We start from the raw sequence: 26,688 nt of genomic DNA, 5'->3' as shown, positions 1-26,688 counted from the left end.
CCTGGTCTTTTTTGATTGCTTTCCCCATTGCTTTTCCACTAATAAAAGGGCATTAAAAGTGTGAGGTTTCATTTTACAGCAGGCATAGATGTGACCATCATTAAAAAAGTCATAACATTTTATTTTATTTTACTTTAAAAGATATTGCTAGAGAGTCACCTTGTACTGAAAGGTTTTGTATTGCTGTCATCAACAGCACATCTTGAAAAATTCTGGAGAGTAGCCATGCTATGATATGATGAAATTATTGGGAAAGATAAAACAGATTAACAACTTACCTGGGGTAGCTATTCTTTTCAGTTGCAGGATCTTTCTCAAGCCAACTCTCATAAAGAGACTTATTTTCATAACCCTCATCAGGGCTTAAAATCTGGAGAGGAAAAGATTATAAACTCATTGGTAGTACCGCTAACAATTCAGTATGAAAGGAGACCTTTACAGCTATCATCTGCATCATTATTAATCAACAGCATTGCTGCATGCAAGGAAGTGTACATACACTATTTACATTTGTTACATACATTTATGGATCCCAACCATGAAGAGCATCTTAGGAACCAACCATAGACAGTGGGGAAGAGCAGGTTAAAAGCTCGAGAACACTAGCTGGAGCTCATCCACTTCTGAGGGAAGGGGATCCTGGAGATTTCTAGGACTTCTTAACACCTTATTATAGCGCTGTGTATGTACGCACACAACAGCGTATATAGCACTATGGAGCTCCTCCAGCAGCCAGGATGCCCCAGCTGCTTTCCTTTCAGCAGGCAAAGGGAGATGACAGCCCTAAGCCTGTGCAGTTTTGCCCCGCGCAGCAGCAATATTCTCTCAACAGGCTGAACCTGAAATTTGACTGCTTTTTGCTGTAGGAAGGGTACAGAAGAATTGTGCTAGAAGGAAGGGCCAAACCCAGCCATTAACTATATTACAGCAGTGCCAAGGGGATGCAGTCAAGACTGGAGCACCATTGTGCAAGACACTGTATGTACAAATGTAGGTCCCACCCTTACCTTAAAAAAAAATCAAAAAGCTATGCAACCAGGATGGAAAAACGTAAGTATTATTAAAGCCATCATACAGCTGGGAAAACTATGAAAGAGTATAAAGTTGGTTGACCAAAGCTCTTAGAAAATCTGTGGCAGAGGTAAAAATTAATCAAGACTCTGGCCCTGGTCTCCATCTACACTTAAAACAATCTTTAATAGACATGGTCCTTTAAATATAAGATTAGTTATGATGTGCAGAGGATTGGGATTTTTTTTCTTTTTTTTTCAAAATACAAAGCATAAATGTTCATGGCTAGATACACGGTCCCACAGTATTGTCAAGACATAAATTCTGCATTGAAAAATATACAGACTCCAAATTGAAAATCAGAAAGAAGTTCTGACCTCTGAGATTATGTCAGCAGCTAGCAGAAAAACAACAACTTTGTGAAGTAACTGCTTGGTTGCTGTCATTTTCAGAGCACTTTGGTCAAGTTCTAGGGCTAAACTGAAAATGGCACATTAATAAGAGCAAGCTGAACTCTGACATATGGGAGTGAAAGCGCTCCATGCTCTGGCAGAGATGTTATTCTGACAGCTCTGGTCATGTAAAAACCATTGGCCAGCTTTTTCATACAACACTGAGAGCCTAATAAAACACACTATTTGCCCTGATTTAGATCCAAATCTAGAATCAGCATAAGCTGACTGCTACCTCAAGGGAAGATGCAGAGTTCTTTAAGTATAAATACAAAGCAAGAAGTGATGATCAGAACAGGGGAATTGGAGTTGAACTGTTGCAGACGCTGGCCGGTGGCTACCAATTGTCTAAAGCCTAGCAGTAGACCAGGGCCAAAAAAGACTTTCCACAGCTGAATGTCCCATCTGTATGCTGAGGACCACACTTAAATGCAGAACTCCTTGAAAGACACCACTTCATGTGTACACTACATTCTTTTGGTGAGAAGTGGCTCACTGAAAAACAAGAAAAGCAAAGAGGTCTTGGGATGTTGGATAGTTGGATGTTGGACTCTTTAATATGAACAGAAATAACTTTCTTTTGGACATGCATAATCACCCACATCTGCACTAATATTCTTTCACATACTGGGCTTTCTGAATGAAATTCAATCCCATGCAAAAGCCTAATGCAAAGCATAGAAAACATTTTGGTCCCATTTATGCTGTTTCCAAGAATTAACTAGGACTCCTGAGGTGCACAGGACTTCTCACTATTCTTTTTCAAGAAACTAACAACCAGGATATGCAAACACTTAATGGGTTGAGGCTTTGATGTGTACATCTAGCTTCCCAATGTCATCCAAACCCAAATGCACTGCAGCTGAAATAACAAAACTAAGAATATAATCACTCTGCCTTAGTCCTTCTAGCCCTTACAGAAATTAGGGTTTTTTTCAGATTAGTGGAAAAGACACAATAGATTAGCAAAGGTACAGATTGTAGTCTTTGGTTATCTTTGTAAGAGGCTACCCAAATTCAAGTGAAGAAAAAAAATAAAGAAAATTAAGCAGATCCCTCCACAAAACAGTGCTTCCCTCTTCTAGCTGTTGCTTTAGTTTCTCTCCCTCTTTTGCTAATCCAATTCACTGGAAATTTTAGAGACCTGGAGAATAAAGATGTTTGAACCCTTAAATGAATTTTATTCTGTGATGCTAGAAGCAGTGAGCCAAGTAAAAGATGTGCCACATTTCTACAGGGTCTATCAGTCATCTGTATACATGTTTCTATGTCAACAGAAATGTTGTCCTAGCTAGAAGTGGTCCTTCAGCAAACGCCCTTTGGTATCCCTGACTTCTCTCCAAGGGTCCATCAAAACATCTTTTTCCTTAGGAAAATTCCAACAATCTCTATGAATGATCTTACAGAAAAGTTCAAAAGAGTGTAAGTGTTCTAGAGAAAGGTTTCACAGCCTGTGATTTATGGATCACTGGAGGACACTGGTGGCATATCAACACTGTAAAGAAAAGATGGTTCTGAAATGAAAAATCCAATGTTGAATCACTGTAAAAATTGAACCACAATTTTATTTTTCAAAAAGATGAGAGGCAGTCCCAGGTTTAGCAGTAAAAAAAGAGGAAAACACTCCTCTAGAAAAATGTGGCAAGGATTGCCTCAAATTTATTTAGTGGGACAGGGGAAAAAATTAGTAAAAAGAAAAAAAGGATTGCAGGTGAGATTCTTTGGACAGACACAATATGATAAAACTGGGGAAAGTGCTCTTTGGCTGTCTACAGAAAGCAGAGAATAGCAGAGAATAGCAGAGAATCAGAATGTTGTTGCAGAATCCTGCTCTGTGGAACAACAGAAAAGAAAAAGTAGTTGTGAATTTTGTCTATAACAAGCTAACAAGAAAAAAAAAATCTAAGATATTCCAACAGTGGCTTTAAGGAGCTCAAGAAATAGTCAGACTTTTCACTGACAAATCTTTACCATAAAATAATCCCCTTTACAAATGGAGCTATGAAGAATATGGCTGCATACGATGTACTTCTAGGAGCTTTTTAGCAAGGAGACAGCGTGGAATTACAGAATAGTTGTCAGGTTTTCTATTGTTTACATTATGCTTCTACCGTTAAAAGCTTAAATAACACTGAACAGGAAAATTTTTAAAGAGCCAGTCTCAAGTACTTCATATGGTACTTCAATGGAAGTTTTCTACTCAAACCCAGCGATAGTTGACTTAAGATCAAGAGTGAGGTACTATTTTTTAGTACCAGAGCATTTTTTAACTTTGTTTATGTTTTGCAGAAAAACATATCCCTGGGTAAGTGGCTTGCTGCAGACAGAAAGTAAGTTATTTTACCCAGGGCCCTGCAGGACTAGGGACATGGAAATTTTTACAGGCGAAACAGAATGCCCTTCAGTGTGCAAAGTGTCGCAGCTAACATTTGAACAAGCACAGATTCTTCCCCGGCAAGGAAGAAAGTGTAAGTTGGAAAGAGTTTATAAGAAAATAAAATGAAAAAAGGGAAAGGAAGGGAAGGGAAGGGAAGGGAAGGGAAGGGAAGGGAAGGGAAGGGAAGGGAAGGGAAGGAAACCATGGGAATAGCATAGATAAACCACCCCAGATTCAAACCATGGCATTTCCAGTGTTAAAAGAAAGTGTACTGCATTTGAAAATAGCTCAGGATGTATGCATCTAGGGAATGGGAGACTAGTAGCTGGAGCCATCCTACCAGGTGCCATTGCTGTGCAGATTTTTACACTGGACCAAGTCACCTGGGTTCCCTTAATATCAGGGGGAAAAAAATAGCCTGAGAGTTCTGTATGTACAAGAGCAGACAACCACATTTGGTCAAGTGAATCTCATCCTGAAGGTGCCTATTTCTACTCGATGCCTTTAAAGGGAGCCTACGTTGCTTAAGTCAGATACAGATGTCTTCTGTTAATTGAGATGAATCCAGACCTGAGGACAGTGACAATGGCTCATGCGAGGTGCCTAATCTGGTTAACTCCTCATATGGCCAATGAAGTTTCATGCTTTAATGGATCACAATCTTTCAGCCTTATGATAATGCATCCTGAGAGGTGAAAGCAAAGGAGACATGATTAGACCACTTGCAATCATGCAAATCCATACATCTGGCCTGTTACAAAACCCGCTCAATCCTTCAATATTTATCACAGTATTTCAGGGACTCAGTGAGATATGAAGGAGATTCAGGGGGAACAGACAGAGAGAAAATGTTAGCTAGCCAATGTGAAAATGAATAGATTATCTTTTGCACATGAAATGGAAATCTAAAATGCAATTTAATTCCTTGAATGCTTATCACTTTAGAGAATTGATCCTGCTCAAGTATTTTATTATCTTGTTTTTATTATTATTATTTTTACTATATATTACAAACAATATTCCACTTATGTAAGTGACACATTTCAACCTTTCTAAGAATACTGAGGAACTGTAAGCCTGGACTGTGCACCACTGATGGGATGTTTTGCTATTGATTTTGGTGGGATCAAGATTCTTCCAGCACAGCGATAAGATAAATCCAGTATTATACAATAATCCAATTTTACCCAATAAACTTGCAGTTTTACATTCTTAGAAAGTCACAAATAATAGACGCTCTGATTCTGTACCTCTTTGGTTAGATTATACACCAGTTGGTAGAGAAGAGGGGTGCAGTCAACTCTTAATGTGTAGTTACCTGAAAATGAAACAAAGACATGGAAATTTTCCCTTCATGTACCAGTGGCATTATCTTCTTAATGGATTAAACCCTGCAGTCCTTTCTTAGACAAACTTCTTGACTCCAAGGCAAGAATTGAGATCTTGCCTCAGAATATATACAGAAAGACACTACTTGGTCACATTGTATAAGCTACTGCTACTACACAACAATGATGCATTGGTTGTAGTTCATACACAGTAATGCAATTAAGCCTTCCCACAGTTCTAAAATATGCCTAACTATCCCTCATTAGCTACAAGCCCTTGTCACTCATACACTCCCTGAAGCTTGTGTTAAACAGAAGGCAATGGTAGCATCCTACTTTTAGTAGGATGTTAAAAATAAAGTTAGTGCATTCAGGAACCGTGCAGCAGGAAACACGTATTCCCTGCAAGATGTTTTAAGAAGTCTTTCAATGCAACTGCTTCTTCTTTTATCATAAAGAGTACTTTTTCAATGTTTTTGCAGACTGTATCTGAAAGACAGGTCATCTTCTGAGTAAGAGACTTGCAAGACATTTGGCATTTTATATTTCAGAACTAAGTCTCACCCAAATAGGAGGCAACAAAGATACACAGTAATGTTTTCATCTACTGTCTCCTAAATCTCCCCTTTTACCACCACACTGTGGCTTCTGCACTTTACACCCATGAGGTTTCCATGCTGCCTGCGGGCTATGTTGAGCTAGGTAAGTATCTCATACCAAAGTTATCAGTTACAGCAGCCAGAGCCCCATCAAAAAGAAACTATCGCCACTTTTGAGGCAGGCAGGAGTGTAAAGCAGTCTTCTCTATAGACTACAGCCACCGGACAGCAGTTGGGCAAACACCTCTGCCCTCAAATATGGACAACAAAGAGGGGAAGAGGGGTGAGAATGGTTTGATATAATAAAACATAAGCTCTCAGATAACACAGTTATTAGGTTTTGATATGGCTTTAGACCTTTGCACAGTGTGTACTCACAAGAGGACTAGACTGACAATGACAGAAAACCCCATGATGATGGAAAAAATACTAGATAATTCCAATAATGTTTCCAAGGAGAGTCTATATTTGAGAACTGGAAATTAAAGTCACAAAAATGCTCAAAAGAATAACCCACTATTCTTCTTTTCATTGCTAAAGGACAATGAATAGAAATAATTTGCTGTCCAAAACGTGGCATAAGAAGTGCTCTGGAGAATGCATGATGATAAACAAAATAATCGGCAGAGTACATGGATGCTATAGCTCTACAGGGGATTTTAATGCTCAGTCAGGTGAAAGATGTCCAAGATACTTAAAACAGCACACTGAACATGGTGTTCTTTTCCTTATTACATATTTCTTTTCCAGTGGTTTTACTTTCACATTTTCTTTAATGCATAAAGCAAGAGACATGTTTGAATAATCAAGATTTAGAAGAAAATTGTTAAGGCAGCAGCACGTTGGCTGCAAACCAACTGAAAAATACGTGTTACAGTCCACGCTGAGAATATGAAGCAGTTGTAAAGCTATTATTTAATTCGTGAGATCTTCTAGGTGTGAAATTCTGCTCTACTTTTTACACAACATGTAGGCTGCATAATTGAAGGAACAGCTCCAACCCTCCCTATACCCCAGCTCCTACTGAGCATTTAGAAACTGGGTTTGGCTTTTCTTTCTTTCCAATCTTTTTGTGACAGACAAATTTTCAGCTGACAGGCATAAAAAGAGTTCTTAAACATTCCTATTGATATCCATTTTATTCACACACAGTAAGCCCAAATAAGTTTGGTTTAACATGGGAAGATCAATGCCCTAAATAACTGAGGTTATGACGCAGGACAGCTTCACAGGACTTTACTGGCTATTATCTCAGCACAGACAACAGTAAATGAAGTCCTTCTGTAATAAAGCTCAGTATAATTTAAGAAGGATTTTGTGATTTAGGTCATAGTGTTAGGCCCAAAACTCAAAGTCCAGTTTCTAAGCAGCATTCCTGTATGACAGATTCTTCTCATACTCTGAAGGGCATAGTAAATTGGATAATGGTGGATCAGTTTTTTTGTGAAACACTATTCAACGCTTATTTTTCTAGAAGAGCCCTGCCATAATACATATGTAACTCCCTGCATATTCTCCCTGCTCATAGCAATGAACAAAGGTGACCACACTGGCCCAAAGCACCAAAATGGGTCCCACCCCCACAAAATGAAAGCCTAAGGTCTTGACAAAAATTATCTTAAGATCATAATAAATTAGTGTCCCAAAATATTATAATTCCACAGGGAAAGGAGCTGGAGATGCATGCAGAACAAGGAGCAGTCTGTCATATATTAAAACTGTAATTGTAAATTAAAGCTAATGCAGTTAAGAGAGAATTTAACATTCAGACCACTTAGTTCATTAGCACAGAATACTGAACTCCTCCAGAGGAGACATTCTGGACTCCAGACATGGGGGCGGCAGCTCATGGATGGTGCTATTTGCAACAAGAAAGCAACATGAGAATTTAAATTGTTCTCTCTCTCCACTTAATTCTGTATTTGCTACACTTACTCTGAACATCACATTATCTACCTTAATAGTTTGCCAGCTCTGGATGCAATAAATAATACACAGTGAACTATTAAAATTGACATCTGTGAAGTAAAGTGAGTTTAAAAATAAAAGACACACCTTCTATAGAAGAATCTGTGTTGATGTAAGCAACTGCCCGTTCCTGGAGGACTCTGGCATTTTCCTGGGGTTGTAAAAGTGCAATTATTACTTTAAATTAGTGACATTTAGTCAAAAGCATTTTAAGTGCACTGTTTTTTTACAGCATTACCTTTAAGAACCCAGTCAGGTTAAGTAGCGCTATGTACCTTACCGATTATATTAATGTTTGAGGATGGGTCAATGATCTGAGCATATGAAATTCACTCCTGCTTTCTGGGACTTAATTTGTTGTGGAAAACATCCACAAAATGTAGGTGCTGCCTGCTGCATCACACAGGAGCAAGATGGAACAGGAAAATTACTGAACAGCGTTGTAACAGGGTAAATTAAGGTAATACATGTGTTTTAACTCTGCACTTGCAGTGCCTTTTGAACATGCAACATGTGACTGTGAGGTCAGCCAGAATTCCTCCACGCTTTTAATGCCTAGTTACTCGTGTGAGCTTCCAGCACTGAACTCAGTGTTAACACTGATAGACTGAGTATTGCTGTCATTTCTACACTCTTCCATTTCAAAAAGGGATGAGTCAAAGCACTGACATTTCCTATTAAAATGAATTTGACTGACTGTTTTGAGTCAACCAAGCATTGCTTTCATGCTAAATATATACACATGCTTGTTTAATTTTTTGCGAACTAGTAATTATGTTTAAAATTGATATTCTAATCAGTAAGTGATATTTTACTGTGTCTTGGCTTTGTGATAGATATTCTAATTAGGTTAGTAATTGTTACTTGATTCATTCAATTTATAACCCAACTAATCATTTGTAAGTCATGTGAACTAAAAATTGAATTGGTAGTTGATAGCTTCATAACCAAATTAATATCTTTAAAACAAACAGTAGAGGAGATTCTGCAAAAGAATATGAAGGGAGGGAGCAAGCCTGTATATGCCTACATGAGGCCTTGCATATATGCAAAAGCATATTTGCAACATAGAGAAATTCCTTCGTTTATGAGCAATGGATATTGTCTATGTAACAAAAGGATGTTGCCACAGTTGCACAAGTCTCTTTGTTACACTGAAGACGGTGTATATCATGGGTTAATGTTCCTCAAGATTTAGTAGAAGACAGATCTGGCAGCTGCAGAAACATGAATGTAAACTGTGAGGAATGTCTTTAGATAAATTGAATCTAATCTAGGTGTCAAAGAGGAGGAATGCACACCACCAAGATAAAGCAAGAAAACAATAATATAAAAACATTGAGGTTCAAATATGAATTGTGCTCATGGCTTTCTAATCTAGTACAGCTGCCATTTCAGAAAATAATGGATGATAGATTACTAGATATTAAATTATTAAACAAAAAACATTACAGAACAGCAGTAGTAATATGTGAACAAATCAAACATAAAAAGAACTCCTCATTTATCCATGACTTGCTCAAGAGAAATTGATCTTTTAAGTATCATTGTTTCATATTCCTCATAGTTAAAACAATTTTGTGTTTTTTCTTGACAGCATCTATATGCTGTCTATGTGCATAGATACAAAGAAATCACAAATAAAGTTTTATATACAGCATACTTTTGTTACCAATGGAGTTCAGGTGGGATGAAACTTTAATGCCAACTCTTTAAAATCTCTCAGTAAATAATTTGAAAGATAATTTAAATTATGCTTTCTTCATCTAATGTCCCATAAACCAACAGCAAGATGCAGAGAGTCTATTGCAGCTGGAAGCCAAACAGTTTATGGGAGAAAGAATCAGTGCAAATCCAAAGGAATAGAAATCTCAGCTTTGTTAACAGGAGAATGACAGAATCCCTTTGGTGTTTGAGAGCATATTTCTGGTTTTGTTCCCTCCTCTGACACATGTCATTTTGCTATGCAATTTTATGGTTTACTGAAATACGTGCCAATAAACTAAAACAAAAAGATTAAAATATTTTATTTTATAGATTTTGAAAGCTCTATCCACATATCTAAATACAACCTTGTAAATAAAATTCTAACAGAAGAACAGACAACACATTTCTGTTAAACCATTCAGTACTAATAAATTGACATAGTTCAGCAGAAATGTGTTTCATCAGACAATTTTCTGCCTGCTCTATTTCTAATTTGGATTTTACAGACAAAGCAATGAAAACTCTCATAAGACCTATATTTCGTGCCGGGGCTGAACAAATCCACTTACAGGGATAAGAACTGAACATGCCCAACAGAGAAAGGAAGAGAAAAACATTCAGAACCTCACTTCTGAATTTCCCAACGTCCTTCTATGAGGCAAGAATATAGTCAGGGATCCCACTACAGAATTAATTGATCGTCCTGCCCCTGAGACTCTGCAATACTGGAAGTTTCACAGGAATTTGGAACAATTCACTCATAGATTACCTACCCTTTCATTTGCCCAGGAGAATTAATTTCCACACAAAGGGCTTTGCGTGCTTATGGATCACAGGTACATGATCTGGACTTTTGTTTATAGAAACTAAGGAATTTCTCAAATAGAAAGTCAGAAATTAAACCAATTTAGGTTATATAAAATGCTATCATTCTGTTAAATGAAGGGATAGATTTCTACATAGAGACCATGTCGCGGATGGAGTGTGACGGTGTGCTCCCCCACCCAACCTGACCTTTATCTCCTGTAACTCTGCTCAAGCGATAACTGCCGGGGCAGTTGTTAATGGATGCTGATAGTGATAGCTTTGTCCATTAATGAAGTGGATTTGGGAGCCAGATAACAACACAATAGCCCTTGGTTATTTTGAGAAATACGCCCACCTAACCACAGTTATCAGTGTGCAAATATGACTATGCATCAATCATCTTACCCCTATAAATAGTGAGCTGCCCAAGAGGCCGTTGAGCTCTCCTGCACAGCAGCGGGCTGCACGGCTGGATCTCCCCTTGAGCAGGGACGCCTCTCAAGGTTACTCCTCGAGGTTGAGAGACTCCTTGCCATGACAGATCCTCGGTAAGTGACTAATAGCATGCTAAACTTTGAAATTTTAGCTAAGTGATATAAAGGATTGATTGCGCATATATAATCCTTTAGACATAAACCGTTGACCAAGACTGGGACTAGGATTGGATCCAGCCGCACCTAAACTCCTCTCTGAGAAGTTTAGAAAGCAAGGGAGTCTTTTCTGAACCTCATGACTCAACGGGAGGATCTCCCTGACAGTTTTGTCTGACCCTGTCCTCTATGCAGTAAATAATCAAGTGTATCTTGCCATTGAATCTTGTTCACTGTCACATTTACCGTTGAACTTTGTTAATTCACAATTTAACTCACTGTTTTCTATCAATAAAGTATTGTTGCTTCTCTCTTACGAGTGAAGTGCAGTCTCACTCCATCTGCGACAAACTTTGAATCAAAGTAAATTTTTAAATCTTAGAAGAATTAGTACACTTATGTTGTAAGAAGTTAGGTAGGTAATTTGTATAAATATATGAGGGCCTCATGGCACCTGAAGGAGTCTGTCGTGCTCCAATTTTACCTTGAAGCTATTGATTGCAGTCTAGGAATAGATGCCACTCGGTACTGCAGCTGCCTGCAACAGACATTCAAGTTTTGCTTTCTTTACGCTATTTTTTATTTACCTCAGCCCATTCTGTGGAACCCAACAATCCAAATTCTTCTGCATCCCAGCTAGCAAAAATAATAGTTCGCCTAGGTCTCCAACCTGCAACCACATAGTTAAACTTGAAAATGCAACTTGAAGTTAGAAAGTGTAGTGAAAGATCACCACAGTTAATTGAAATCACTTGAAAAAAATAGCACTTAATTGATATAGCAGTAAAAAAAAATCCTCCCTAAACTCCTTAGAGGAACGTATTATTGCAGAGGCATTTCTTCTTAATGCAATATTTTCATTCCACACAACTAAGAGGGTATTATTACACTGATGAGAGACGTGAGGGAATAAATTCAGCCAACTAAGATGCAATGCTACATATGCATCTCTTAAATGAATTTGCATCTTTCATAATGAGAAATACAACTTTCTGTGGAGGTGAAAAGTTAAATCAACGCAACTGCTTATGGGAACATTCAACACAGTTCCTCAAAGCTGCTGTTTTCCATATCCATCATTTTATGTCTGTAATAAATAAGTTACCTTCCATCTTCATTTTACCAAAACTCCGTACAACCTCTTGCAGAACAGCTGCACCCGTAGTTGGATCAATACCACCAAATACCCAAGAGTCTCTATGACCTCCTAAAATAATATATCTGTCTGGAAACAAACACACAATATCAATCCTTAATTAAAAATGCATTTAGGTTACCTGTATTTCCCTTGGTTGTATCCCTACTTGTATCAAATGAAATATGAAGTTTAATACCAGTGCTACAAAACTATTTTTTAAAGTAATCTGCAATCATTCACTTACTCTACTGAAGTATATAAATGAAGACAAGAAATATTTTATACATATTTTTCCACTTAAAAGTCTTTCATGTATATGGCCTGCTACTAAGTATCAACAATAGTATGTTGAGGACCCAAATCATTACTAGTTTTCTGTACTTTGCATTGTGTTAATTTTTGCAAAGGCAAAATATATGAATGACGTAAGGGGAAACCTACTGTAAAATGACAGGTGTTATAAAAAAATTCTCTGACATCTATCATTCTAGCATTCCCATTCAAATATACTACTGGGAATGCCAATGAAAAACTGTGTGATGGGAGGGACAGGACAACTCTTAAGAGCTTCTCAGATTCCATGTCATCTGGCTATCTAAAAAACTTGAAGTTTCTTGCAACATGAGAACAATTTCAACAAACACAAAATAAAGAAGGAATTAAAATCCTCAAGCACCCGATGCTCACCTGGTTCCACAGCTCCTCTGAGGATGCCAATGACATTGTAAATTCGTGTTATTTTATTGTTTGTGTGAACATGCATTCTGACTTTTCTGAAATGAAAAGCAGTATGGAGTAACCATTTCTGACTGAGAAGGCAATAAAAAGTCAACGTAATAGCTTGTAAGCCAGAAAGTTTGTGCTTCTGTTCTGCTTTCTGTGTTCAGCAGTGATCTAACTGTCATGCTGTATCAGTGTCCCATTTTTTATTTCAGGTTAACCTGCTGACAGAAAGATGCTTTAGAAACAACCCTATGAAGTGGGCCAATCTATAAACTTTCAAACATTTACAGAATTTATTGAATTGTTATTTATGGGAGGCAATCGGATAATTGTGTATTAGAGGAGTAAACTGAAAAGCATTATGCAGTAATTAAAAATACATTTACATTTTGACCAAAGTGATAATTGTGGATATACATATTTTTATGAAGAATACACTGGTTTTGTAGCACAATTCCGTGTAATAAGAGAGAACTTGGAGAGAAAGTCATTAGAAATATTCATCCAGGAATAAATTGAAATCTGTTTAGGACAGTAGATCTAAGTGATCAAGATTTGTCAATCCTCCATCCCTCCCACCCCAGTAAAATCCACTTGTGAAATTTTATAGAAAGGAAGGAAATTCAGGTATTAGGAGAGCTAAAAATAATGTAGTATTCAGCCCTTCATAACCTGTAGAAGAAACAAAGCATCAAACAATGCTTTTTTTGTGTCTGGCAAAACCCCAAGAGTTTCACATTTGAAGTTATCTTTTCAGCAGCAAATCTGCACAGCTGTCAAAATCAAAACCTACTTCAGGACAGCTACTGGATCTTTGCCCAGAAAATAACTGACACCGGGGCCTTGAGCATGCATATACTTGCACACTTTCCATGTGCAAGTGACTTTCTACCTAGACTCAGAAGGTTCATTTTGATATGGAGCTACTCTGAGAAAGAAGCATATGTAGGATTAGCCCATATTTACAAAAACTGTTACCCTATCAGGTAGGAAGATGGTAAAAAGTGCATTCAAAAATATTTCCCATGTATATGTTTTATGGATGAATCATATTGTATCTTTTCTCATTGTTGCTCTTCAAGACATTCCAAACAGCACCTTAATTATGTCAAATATTGTTTCTTATTTATTTATTCCTACTTTATTCATTTTCAGCTAGTGTTAAAGCAGAGCAGAAAAGAATAATGATCAATGAAGTCTTCATAAAATTATATATTCAGGCATGCTCTTGTTTTGCAAGAGGTGGAGCAGTGATAACGATACACCATTTTTACACACTGTTCATTGTGGTCCGCTACCAGTCCTCACAGAATAATTTTGCAAGTAAGCTGAAAGTATTTTTAAGTGAAAAAGTGATAGAAAAGTGATCTTTAGCTTTATCTATTGCAGCTTATCTTATCAGTCACAAACAAGCAAGAATGCTGTGACAGTCTTTGACAGCCAGTCAAATCCCTGCTCACCAAATGCAATTGTTATGTGGCTTGGTCTGCTAGAGAGCAACTCTTGTTAGTGCTGGAGACCTGGGCAGTTGTATTTCTCTGTTAGAGCTGAAAAAATGTAAACCACAAACATAGTATGGCTAATCCAATTGGTCAAAGGCCAGTTCCTCCCAAACAATTTACTAAGATACATGTGCTTTGGGGTTTTCCATCCTGTTACTGTTCAGGGCTTTCAACCATGGGGCCTACCAGCTTTGGGGAACAGTTGATGGACTCCGAAATCACTGCCACACTTCACAGCTCTAAGTTCACAGAAACCCTGGGAGGCTTCCAGTGGACAAGGGAAACATGTAGAACTACTGAATTGTCAGTCCTTCCCGCTGGACTGGTACAAGCTGGCTGTCCTATTGTCTCCTTGGTCATCAGAAGCAGAAAAGAAAGACCAAACTTGAAGTGAGAAGGAGATTTAGGCTTAATTCAACAGTCTTAAAAAATGTCTACTTACTGCTATATAGACATTTTTAAAAGGACCAGTGAAACAATGTCTGAACCTTAAAGTAAGGATTGAGGTTGGAATGACAGGGCTGGACCTATACCCTCTGAATCTGTCTATCCATTGACACTGGGGACACTGACCAAAACCATAGTTTTGATAATTTATTTTCAAATTCTAATAATTATCACCAAGTGTTGCCCACTCAGAAGGAAGTAAATTTCTCCAGAATTATCTCTGTATTGTTTCACAGTCTTTTTCTTGTTGAGATTTTTTTTGCAATATTTTATAAATAAACAAGTGTTAAAACAGACCTTGTAGAAGAGTTGTCTGCAAATCCTGGCCCTATGTTATAAGACACATTGAGACTTCCCTTCCAGCTGCTGTCTGGAGCTGCAGGTCCTCCCATTGAACTGTTAAGTGAAAACCAAGACAAATGTAGTTGACCAGTAGGCTAAAACCTTAAATTCCTTTAATGATTACTGCACCTAAAACAAGGTGGGTTTACTAAATGCTTAAAAACATTATGCCAGAAACAGATTGCTTTGAATTTTCCACATTTTCTGAAGCATATACATTACTACAAAAGAGCAATAAATACAAGTAACAGCATAGATTTTACCATCTTCGTATGAAAAATTTTGCTGCACATCTGTAAATACTGCCTTCTGGTGAGGAGGACTGATGTATACTCACCGTAATAATACTTCTGCATCATGATATCCAATGGGATGAACTGGGATTTTGGGAATCCCTACACCTTCATTAACTTTGTACCTGAAAGTGTACTCTGAGAAACCAGAACAAAATGTAAAGTTTATAGGGTTCTTAGCAACTTTCACCAAACTGGAAATACTTTTGAACAGTGCAGCCATACAGTAGCCACAAGCATGCATCAATTTTTTGATTCTTACATCATTTCTTAGATATTGCTTCTAGGAAACCAAAATGTAATGACAGAACCACAAACCCAATAGTGCATCTGCACAACTGTGTAAGAGAAGTCCCCACATGCGATGCAGGGTTAGATTTGCTGTCCATCCATATTATTACATGTCCTCAAAACTGACTGTGGGATAACCAAGCTGGTGTGTGAGGTGAAGACGGCCCCTGTGCAGCCTGTTGACAAGCTGCAGAAGACATCCACAGATGCATTTACCTATATTGAAGACAGTCAATGTCTCTCTGAATCTGATAGGCCAGGCACACACAGTCTATCCTGTTTTTTCAGTATGGTGTTGTCTTATGCCCCCAACAATGGTCACACAAGCCAGTGAGCTTTCCAGAAGCACCCCTGTGTTCCCATCCCATCGGCAGACAGGACTGGTAGGCACCTTAGTTCAGACTGAGTTCAGGATGCCTACAAGGACAAGACAAGCACATGGTGCCAAGTTTCAAAAGACTCCAGGCTACTGTTATTTTTATTACAGAAATTTTACTCCCTGTAAATAGGATTTGAAGTTGTTTTTCTGCTTAGAATTTAGGATCAGCAAGGAAACATACCTCCAAGCAAGGCTATTACTCCTCTTTGATAATAGACTATAATCTAGTTTAAACTGGTCCTCTTGAGAAACACAGATATTTAATTATCAGCCATTTTCTACTGCTTCACAGTCTGTAAACCTACACATCCTGCTTTTCTAAGAGTTACAAGGCTGGGATCATACAAAGAGATTTTCCTAAAAACTTACTTCTCCTGCCTAACTCAAAAGCAACCACTTGAAATGACATACAGGTAGAACTTAGTCTGCAATAGGAAAATTAACTACTGCTAAAAATAATTTTAAGAAGCTTTTTTCTTTGCATCTGTACTGAAAATAGATGAATTTCTAGTGCCACAATATCTTTCAGCACCAGTTTATAAAGTACTTGATGGCCCAGGGTACAGAACTTTCACTCACCTTTTGCAGGATAACCTGGTGTCAGAGGGTCCCCAGCTCCATTCAGGTTTAACACATTTCCACGCTGGGCTCCTCCGCCTGGAAGGTTCCAGCCATCTGGATAAGCATCTACTCCTGGGGCACAGTAGTCAGCAGGGTCTGAATAAAGTATGATCCCTTGGGCTCCTGCTAATATGGCATTTTTAACCTGTGAAACGATTTGCGTTTAAGAAATGTGTTTTTCTTTTTTTTAATGCAGTAATAAATCTGAATGTTGCAGTTTACTTCCATGGGGACATAGCTTTAGAAGTTATATATGTGGAAGAGTGAAAATGACCAGAGACTCAGCAGAAGAACAAACCACAGTGAAACACAGTATGTTCATTATTTGTGTCACACCTTTAGTCATAGCTCAAGGCTATGAAATAAAGCACAGGACATAAAATTGAGGCACAAAACTGACAACTATCCCCACTGTCCCACTATCACCAATTTTGTCAGAGTTGTTGTCTAAAGTCAGAAGAGTTAGTTATTCAATCTCTGTGCATCAGACTCCTTGTCAAATACTTACTTTTCAAAATACTGCAGTTCTATGGATGAAAAGTATTAAAAGCTTTGGCTCTGCAGACTACTCAGTTCCCTAAACTAATCTCTTGCAAGAACTGCCTAAGGAGTTTGCAGTCATCTCAGTCTCAGGAGATTAATAGATTCATCTGGTTTTATTGTTTTGGAGGTTATTCTTAGAATGCAGTCACAATGGGTACATTGCAGGCTTCCTTCTGCTCATATGTTTCAACTTGAAGCCCTCATTAACTCCCACCAGCTCTACCATGAGTAATGCCTGACCCACAGAGGGAAAAATAAAACACAACCCTTACTTTGTTTCCTCTGAAGATCTTCCCATATCTGGCAACAACAATCTTTCCTGTACAGTTAATTCCCATTTCACGCTCCAGCTTAAAATAATCTTCAGTGCGGCCATAATTCACATATACGAGATCTGCCTGCACAGAAAAGAAAAGCAGTTTCGTGGCAACTGGTCATTCAACAAACAAAATATCCGTTTCCAGAAATACACAGTTTGATTCACTATGTATGACATAGTTATTTTGCATTTCTACAAATGAGATCCAATGCCCATAACAACAATAGCAAAATATTTCCATAATTTTCTATAGAAAGCCTTGGCTCAAACTGCTGACCTTTCTACATTATACTGCACTTAACAGCAGTCCTATAAACTGACATTGGAAACTAAACCAATGTACTTTGCTAAACTGACAAAATTCTGTGGCCATGAAAAAATAGTGGTATTCCTTGCATACATAAACACTCACTATTATATAATTTAATACATCTATGCAATGCAATGTTGTCCCTGACTTGTTCCTTCATGAATTATCAGATTAAGTGAGGGACTTTTATAGCCTTTGAAGACATTCACTTAATGCAAGTCCTCTCCGTGTGATTGAGTAATGTGGAGTAATCTAAGATGTATCCAACATTTTCCATAAAGATAAAAGCTTTTCACTTATTATGTCATTCAGATTTCTAGCAATTTGAGAAAGCTTTTTTTCTAATAGGAGACTTCTAACCTTCGCACAATATGTGGCCTAGCTGTCCTTGCATGTTCTCTTATACTAATGGTCAATTAAAACTACTACAAGAAATATGTTGAGAAGTTGGAGCAATCTACCCATCAAGTGTTTTGCAAAATATGACTTCAGCTAATAATACTCCTACTCTTTTTTTTTCTTACCTCTGGCACTCCTTGTGCTGAAAAAGCGTTATACGGTGGTAGTATATCAGTAACATTTTCATACCCCTGTGGACATGGTTCAAACAATGATGTATTGAAAATCTATCAACAAACAACAGAAGTCTTTGGTCAAACACCTACCTCCAGGCACAAGTTTGCACACTAAGCTTGGTTATTGCGAACAATATGCTAGTTTCCATAAATTGTTAGCAAAAAATACAATTCTAACTATCATGTATAAGTTCAAACAAAAAACCAGCTAGGGATACATAGCTGAATTTTTATAACAGAATGCAGATATGAATGCAGAGAGGTAGATCGCTTGTCAGAAGGTGTTCATCAGCCACTGCCTGAACCTAAGCAAAGAAGTAGCTGAAAATTGCCAAGAGGTGGTGACAATAAAAAGACACACCAGATGTTCAAGCAGAGTTTGGACAGGTACTTGAAAGAGATCTAACAAGGGTTACTAACTGGATAAATACTTCGAGAAGAGGTCTAATGAGGATTCTTAAAGAGACTAATTGCATCATGCTCAGAGAACCCCTGAGCTGAAAACACCTAGACACTGGAAGAATTGCGTGCCTTAAATACATTAATTTGTTCTTAAACTTCCCTGTTGTAGTGGTTTAACCCAGCAGGCAGCTAAACACCACACAGCCGTTCGCTCAATCCCCCCCTTCCCCAGTGGGACAGGGGAGAGAATCAGAGAGAAAAAAAAAAGTAAAATTCATGGGTTGAGATAAAGACAGTTTAATAGGACAGAAAAGGAAGGGAAAATAATAACAATAATAATAATAATGATGATAAAAGAATATACAAAATAAGTGATGCACAATGCAATTGCTCACCACCCACTGACCGATCCCCAGCCAGTTCCCGAGGAGCAGTCACCCCTCCCCTGGCTAAATCCCCCCAGTTTATGTGCTGAGCATGACATCCCATGGTATGGAATATCCCTCTGGCCAGTTTGGGTCAGCTGTCCTGGCTGTGCCCCCTCCCAGCTTCTCGCTGACAGGGCATGAGAAGCTGAAAAGTCCTTGACTAGTGTAAGCGCTGCTTAGCAACAACTAAAACATCGATGTGTTATCAACATTATTCTCATCCTAAATCCAAAACACAGCACTGTACCAGCTACGAGGAAGAAAATTAACTCTATCCCAGCCGAAACCAGGACACCTGGGCATCCACTTAAGGTTGTTTATGGAGACAGGATATTGGCCTAGATATATCCTCAAACTGAACCAGTATGGCCATTCTTATACCTTACGGTCTATTGGTGTTAATCTCAGCCTCTCCACACATCGTCTCTCTACTGTATGAGGCACTGAGATTTCAGCCACTCTGCTCTGTCCTGCTGCACAGTCTGGAAAACCATTTCTAAATATGAGTTCCCTTTGCACTGGATTTTTTATCGTATTATAAAGCACATACTGGGATGAGTGGGTGGGAAAACAGAGGAAGATTCTGTTTCTTTAAAGAAGTCTTACATAAATATAGTTTAAACATTAAAAAGATCACCTCATTCCCTTGATCATCAATTACTGAGATGTAGTTTGGCTGCTTTTCATTTGGGTACGAAAGAAGCACATCATAATGAACGAGTTCTGCTGAATCCAGTCCAAATTCCTTCCACTGGTCTTGAATTTGTTTGGCAAGAAGAAGATTCTGTTCAGTTCCTGCGAGGTGAGGCAACTTGGTAAACGAGCTAGAATAAAACAGAAAATCACTAGTAAGCAACAAATGCAGAGAAGCACAACAGTGAACTCAGATCAGTGTGTATAAAGCTTATCTTCAAGCCACATGCATGGAAAGTAAGGTCTTATAGTTAAAGTCTGAGCTGTATAACATGATTGTTTATCAGTCTGCACCAGCGTAAACACAAAATGTAATCACAGCAGAGGATCTTTCCTGAGGCCGTAAGATAAGTCAGCTGAACCTTTCTCTTTGCATAACAGAAACAGCCACATCTACACACAAGCAGTGAAAATCAGCGTCAAAAACATTCAGCAAAAGAATATGAACAGTATGCAAGGAGCAGAAATAGATCCAGAAAAGCTACACATTCAGAAAGAAGCCTTCCAAATAATCCTGGTGTCTGAGAATGGGTTAGTACATTGTTGGCATAACATGTACTAATAAGTTTAACTTGAAAATCATTATGTCAAATTATCTGCAAAGATTTGTTCTTTTTTTCTTAATCAAAAGCCTGAACAATAAAAGCCTTCTTAACAACATTTACATCCAGATCAGATATAACACATAATGGTGATAGAAAGTTGGAAACAATATCCAGCCCCTCTGGGCCACCCTACACAAATCTGTCTAGAATTTGTTTGGCCCACTGAACGAATGAGTTATGGTGAACACTGATGAGGCAGCCGGCTACTAAGCATCAGCTTCGGATTCTCAACAGGCTACTTCTTAATGGCTGCCCCACGGATGTCAGATACCATTAATTACCATAAATTAGTGGTGCCAAATACCATGATTAGTACCACTTCAACCTATCAGTTCAGCCTATTTTCAACCCATGTAACAGCTTGTTCTTCAGTATAGGCTTCCTCAGCTTCCAAATGAGAATGCTGCGGGAGACGATGTCCAAAGCCTTGTAAAGTCAAGGATGTTACAGCCACTGTAACATCTCCACTGATACACACAGCCAGTCATTTCCTTAGAGAAGACAATCACCCTGATCTGTAGCGATTTTTTTATTACTATTATTTACAAATAGTAAAAAAATGCTGGTTGTTCCTAACTATCTTGGTGTCCTTCATGTATTTGGAAACAGATTCCAGAAAGACGTTTGGTCACCCTTCCAGGGACTGAAGTGAAGCTGACCAGCCCACAGTCCCCTCAGATTGTCCTTCTTGCCTTACTTAAAGATGGGCATAACATCAGCCCTTTTCAGCCACCAGGGACCTCCTTCAGTCACCAGAACTTCTCACAGACAGCAACCTTGCAATCATAACATCCAGGTCTTTCATGTGAAACCCACCTGGCTCCCTGGATTGGAATGCATCTAGATTCGCTATGTAGACCACAACCTTCTGCTCTCTGCTGTTGTCATTGCCTCTCTTTAAACTGTGCGGGTATGCACCGAGATCTGGAAGCAACCTTTGCCAAAGCTTGTTGCCTATTTTCTTCTTGCATTTTAATTCTCTAAGTATTTTAAGTACCTTTTGATTCTTTCAGTACTCTAGTTTAAACACTACATATGCCATCAGGAAAAATATACTGAACAACACATGACACTTTTTTCCAATTTTACACTTCCAAACAGTTTCATCCTTTCCAGAGCTGACTCAATGCTAAGGTCAAGGTGTCTGCATTTTCTGAGACTCACAGTTTGTTTTCCCCACTTGATAAAAGCAGATTTAGTCATTTTAAAAGGTAAGAATATGGATCAAAATTCTCAAGTTCACATTTTTTTATGCTTTTAACAAACTTTTTTGATCGTGTATTAATGTAATTTTTCTGCAGTTCCTGCTTTTTATGTGAATTTAGGAAAAAAACCAATATGAAGCATTTGGCCCATTATCAAAGCAAGCAGACAAACCAGACACCATTAATACCCTATGGCCAAGAAACTTTAGCATAATTGCAGAGCTATTTCATGCTGTCATCAGTCTCAATGTTGCCTAGACTCTCACTCAAACATAATCTTCAGGAACTCTCTAATCTACTGAGAGCAACAAACACAAAATAAGTAAGGCCTATAGACTTAAAAGGCTAATTGATGTTAGAAATGAAACCTTTTGGGTTTAGAATAAATGTACAGAAATCAAATTTGTCAGCAACCCTTTGATGTTTATGATGCAGCTGCTGACTTACATGCTGAATGCCAACACGTTACTAACCAGAGGTTATATTTGTTTACTTTTTGTGTGAATATATTTGTTCCTCTGTAGAAGATATAAATATGCACAAGAATTATTTTTTCTCATTTCCAGTGAGGAGGGTATTTCTATATCCCTAGCATTTTAGACGTTTTGACAGAACCGCATGGATGCACTAGGATGCAAAAAAAGCCTATTTAATAACAATTACACCTCGCAAGACTTGACTTAACCAACCATACACACACACTGCACTTGGACAGGGCCCTTCACCTTCTGAAACAGAAGACAGGGCATAATGGGATCTCAAGCACCCGATTAACAGCACAGTATCCAATATGGCCACACTGAAGGAATTACCAGTTGTAACAATACACGCAACTCAGTGCCATGCAAACCTTGTATTATTTTTAATGCTACATTTTTAATATATTCATTTTCTACTTAGACTAACTGCTCAAACAGAAAGTTTAAGGAGGCACCGGACAGATTATCCCTCAAATGTAATTAATAGCAGTGTATCCCAAATACAATAAAATCATCCGAGTCTGAGACAAAGCAAAGTTATCCAATGTCACAGCTTCAGACACTCGTGAAGAGAAACCAGACACTCACACTGCATTAAATCAAGACTATGGAAAACCATGATAAAAAAGTGTGATAAGCACTGGCAGTAATGCAGCTTGATGGAAATACATTTAACAGTACAACCACTCCAAAAAAGGAACTTCAAAAACGGGGAGGGGGGAACAGAAGGGTTTTGAGTCTCTCCCTTCTCCTTCCTCCAGACATTCTGTAGAAACCAAATACTTCCAAAGCATCTTAACAGCTCTGCTTTCAGAGGCTGTTCCTTGGAGCTGATGTTATCACTTTCTGGCTTTTGTGACAGATAAAATTATTCAAAAACCAAGACGCACAGGGCTTACCGAAGGAATTGCTTGATGTTTTCTGCTTTCATTTCAGCCACGAGTTTCTGTCTCACATTTTGATAGACATCTGAAGAGTTGGGGGGGGGTTCGGTCGGTTTTGTAAACCATCCTGAAACACATTTGAAATGCTTCCTACTTAGCAAGAACACCAGTCCTCACATATTTGAGCCCACGTGCAACTTAAAGTACTGAACAGTCTCATTAAAACCACAGGGATGAACAGGGCTTAGAGCACCCTCTGTCAGTGTTTGCTGGCTCGAACATGGAAGTGAAACAGAAAAGTAAAATATACTTCATTGACTGAATTGCCAAAAAAGTGACATAATTAGAAGAGCACACCCTAAATCTCTGGTAAATACAGTCCCCTGTTTAAGGCAGATTCATCTCTCATTAGTTTTAAACTATAGTTTAAATTCCCAGTTAACTGTTTGCAGTGGGAGGTTTGAACTCCTGATACTCATGATGAACTTCCCTTATTTAATTTATACATATATTTAAAAATATCTGCATAAGCATATTTAAAGTGAAGGTCTAGGACTCAACAGCCACCCTGCCAGCGTTATAAAAGTTACAGATTTGGGAAGGGTGGGGTTAGTCTATTTAATAATTAAAAGAATAAAGTTAACTGTGACCCTAGTCAGTTTTTAAAAGTTAGATTTTTCAGTTGCCATAAACCTGAAAGGACAGAGTATATCAACTATATGAATGTGTCTTTAAAAAAACCAAATCCTTTTACTATTATAGCTAGAAAATCCCAAACTGGGAAAATTGTAATAATAAAGCCAAGTATATGTGCTGTCACATGCACAATACATATGACCTGTTAGACTTAAATGCAATTGTAGTAACACTCTGAACATAACAGTGATACTGGATCAGACGAAAGGTCCATCTTTCCCAGTATCCTGTTTTTGAGCATGGCCAAAAGATCATGTTCGGGGAAATGTATAAGAATAGCACAAGCACCAGAAATTTCCAGCTGAGGGATCTCCTAAATCAAACTAATGTTTTTGATATTTAATAGCCCTCATGGATTTTTCTTTCATGCTTTAGCCTTAGGTGTGTGCTACAACACAAGTTTAAAAAGGACAGATGCAGACATGCAATTTTAGACTTAAAATCAAATGCTGCAAGTGACTTCAGAAAAGAATCTAATGTTCTAGTGAAGTTCATTGTACGTGATGGAAAATTCAGCAACTCCAATCTTGGCTGTCAGTCAAAACTCCTCCTCTACATTCTGCCCTTAATTTCTAAAATAGCAACTGAATAGGAGCATTTAAATAGATCTTCAGTAAAAATCAGGAAATACAAATAAAAAAATAATCCTGGAGGTTTTGCAATCAGAGAAGTCTCAAACTCTCCCATTAATCTCTCCTCTGAACGTCTGACTGCCCATTATGGGAAGCTGTCAATTCACCAGGGCTCGTCTTGGGCTGAAGCAAGCAGCCGTTACATTCCTCACTCCCTAAAGACCAAAACTGCTAGAGAGAACAACCTCTTAGAAAAACAGTGGGATGAGTATTTTATAACATCCCTAAAAATAGCAGTAAAAGCTCCCTGATGGGGAGTTAATCACAACAGGAGTCGCACAAAAGTATCTGCAGAGGTCAAAGGCTGCGGGCTGAGCCCCGGTGGCTCGGTACTCACCTGCAAGAAAGCCCAGCAAGAAACAGCCCAGCAGCCCAGGGCAGCCTAGCCATGTGCAGAGGGTGGCCTTGCTCCTGGCCATACAGGCGCCGGTGGCCGGCAGCTCTGCAGGCTGCAAGGAGGGCAGGCAAGCAGCTGCCTTCCTCCTTCTCCTCCCTCTTCTCCTCCTCCTTCTCCTCCTCCTCCTCCTCCTTCTCCCGCCCTCAGCCCCAGGGCTGCCCCAGCTTCTGTGATTCTCAGCTCTCCTCCTGACTAACCAGACTTAATCCCTGGATGATGATGATATGATTTTCTGAGTGCAATAAAAAACACTTCAATTTCTTAGTCTCACCCCACAAGACAGCTTGTGTGTAGCTGTATGTGTATCTCTGTAACAAATATGCATCTAGACTGTGCACCAAGCAATGCATAAGTACTATTTTAAAGGCTAATCTCTATTAATTATCAGGACTTTCTGGTTTTGAAAGTTCCTGTTTTAGGCTTAATCACAATCAGTATTTGTTCCAGTGGAAGTGGCCAAGAGATGAAATGGAGGAAGGGAAAACTTGTTTTCTCTTTGCCAAGGAAACACTGAATTGCTCCCCTTTGTAATCCCTGGTTACATTAATCCTTGGCAAGTGATGAATGCTTAGAGCAGCTCAGAATACAATTTAGATTAGCCAGTGGGGATGCTTCCAAATGTCATCCAATTTGCAACTGGGAAAAGTTGCAAAATTAATTCCTATATTCTCTAGTTTTTTACATTTTGGATTACAAGGTTCCTAGGATCAAGTTTTCCTAGTCTAATTCAGACAAATCCATCAGTATCTCATGGGAAAGGACACAACTTCAGCCCAGGGAATAGTCAAGATACTTTCATAGAATTACAGAATCATCATATTTTGTACAAACTTACCCTGGCCCTGCACGTCACTCCCTGCTGGTGAGTACCTGCACGGCTACATAGAAGCCAAGACTGACCTTTCTGGAACTGAGGACCTGCCCATCTGAGACCAATTATCCAGCTGAAGGGAGGAAAGCTCTTCTGGGAGCCTGGACATGCTCTGAGTTCTTACCACTCACTCCCAAAAGAGTCTAAAGTAGATACATCTTGTGAAAGAGATGGCAGTGCTCCAAGTATCAAAACTTTCTTAAATACACTAGGTTGAGCTGAAAAGATTCAGAAACAGCTGAAAAGACTGGTTAATGTCCTAATTACTTCACTAAGGCTTTTCAGAGATTGGAGAAGAATTACTCCACTTGGGTATTCTGCACCAGTCCCAGCCACTGTCTTAAGCATAAGTCTGGATGTCTTTGTTCAAATGATAAGCACGTCCAGTTTTGTGATCTTTTTTTCTGTCATTTCCCAACTGCTCATAAGCCATCACAAATTCTGAAAAGCAAGGACTTTTCACACCAGCATCTCACTTAACATATACAAACCAGATGGAATTCCACCTACAGAACTTATAAAGAATGAGCATATTGATGTATTATTAGCATTTATACAGCACCACAGGTGTAGGACTGGCACATAATAGACAGTAAAATGACAAGGACTTTTGGAGATTACTATCTAAATTAGAGCTCACATGATGATAACATCAGTGGAGGAAGAAGGTAAGAATAGCAACAGTGAGAAAGTATGAAGTGTATTTATTTCTATCATTTTAAAGTGATAAGGACACCAGCAATGCTGAGTTTGAACAACAGTAGCAACCAAGTGACTTTACTTAAAATACAGTCCTGGTACTATTAGTTATTAGTTGTGGCATGTTCTTACATTCCATGGATTGACCACTGGTGGAATATATTATGTTCCATTTAAATGCAAGGGTAAGATACGCTTTAGGGAAGTGATAGTGCCTCTGTACTCGGCACTGGTGAGGCCGCATCTCGAATACTGTGTTCAGTTTTGGGCCCCTCACTTCAAGAAGGATGTTGAGATGCTGGAGCGTGTCCAGAGAAGGGCAACGAGGCTGGTGAGGGGTCTGGAGAACAAGTCTTATGAGGAGCGGCTGAGGGA

At 38.6% G+C, this 26,688-nt stretch overlaps 1 protein-coding gene across 1 annotated transcript in view; it reads right to left on the bottom strand.

Annotated features, from left to right (window-relative positions):
* Window positions 1–24,831, bottom strand: part of LOC103926029 (N-acetylated-alpha-linked acidic dipeptidase 2-like) — a 33,323-nt gene extending 8,492 nt beyond the window's left edge. The window contains exons 1-14 of the mRNA XM_009334835.1: window positions 24,684–24,831; window positions 23,034–23,145; window positions 19,790–19,976; window positions 18,272–18,373; window positions 17,391–17,516; window positions 16,534–16,720; window positions 15,329–15,422; window positions 14,947–15,045; window positions 12,665–12,750; window positions 11,945–12,064; window positions 11,427–11,509; window positions 7,823–7,886; window positions 5,091–5,158; window positions 279–370 (exon numbers count right to left, since the gene is read on the bottom strand). Of these exons, the coding sequence (XP_009333110.1) occupies window positions 279–370; window positions 5,091–5,158; window positions 7,823–7,886; window positions 11,427–11,509; window positions 11,945–12,064; window positions 12,665–12,750; window positions 14,947–15,045; window positions 15,329–15,422; window positions 16,534–16,720; window positions 17,391–17,516; window positions 18,272–18,373; window positions 19,790–19,976; window positions 23,034–23,145; window positions 24,684–24,765 (1,502 nt within the window). The 5' untranslated portion in view covers window positions 24,766–24,831. The remainder of the gene's footprint in view (window positions 1–278; window positions 371–5,090; window positions 5,159–7,822; window positions 7,887–11,426; window positions 11,510–11,944; window positions 12,065–12,664; window positions 12,751–14,946; window positions 15,046–15,328; window positions 15,423–16,533; window positions 16,721–17,390; window positions 17,517–18,271; window positions 18,374–19,789; window positions 19,977–23,033; window positions 23,146–24,683) is intronic.
* Window positions 24,832–26,688: the final 1,857 nt, after the last annotated feature.

This window comes from Pygoscelis adeliae, unplaced genomic scaffold, assembly GCF_000699105.1.
Source record: "Pygoscelis adeliae isolate BGI_AS28 unplaced genomic scaffold, ASM69910v1 Scaffold141, whole genome shotgun sequence".
Lineage (NCBI taxonomy): Eukaryota > Metazoa > Chordata > Aves > Sphenisciformes > Spheniscidae > Pygoscelis > Pygoscelis adeliae.
The sequence above is the reverse complement of the archived record's forward strand: the minus strand, read 5'-3'. Positions and strand labels throughout refer to the sequence as shown.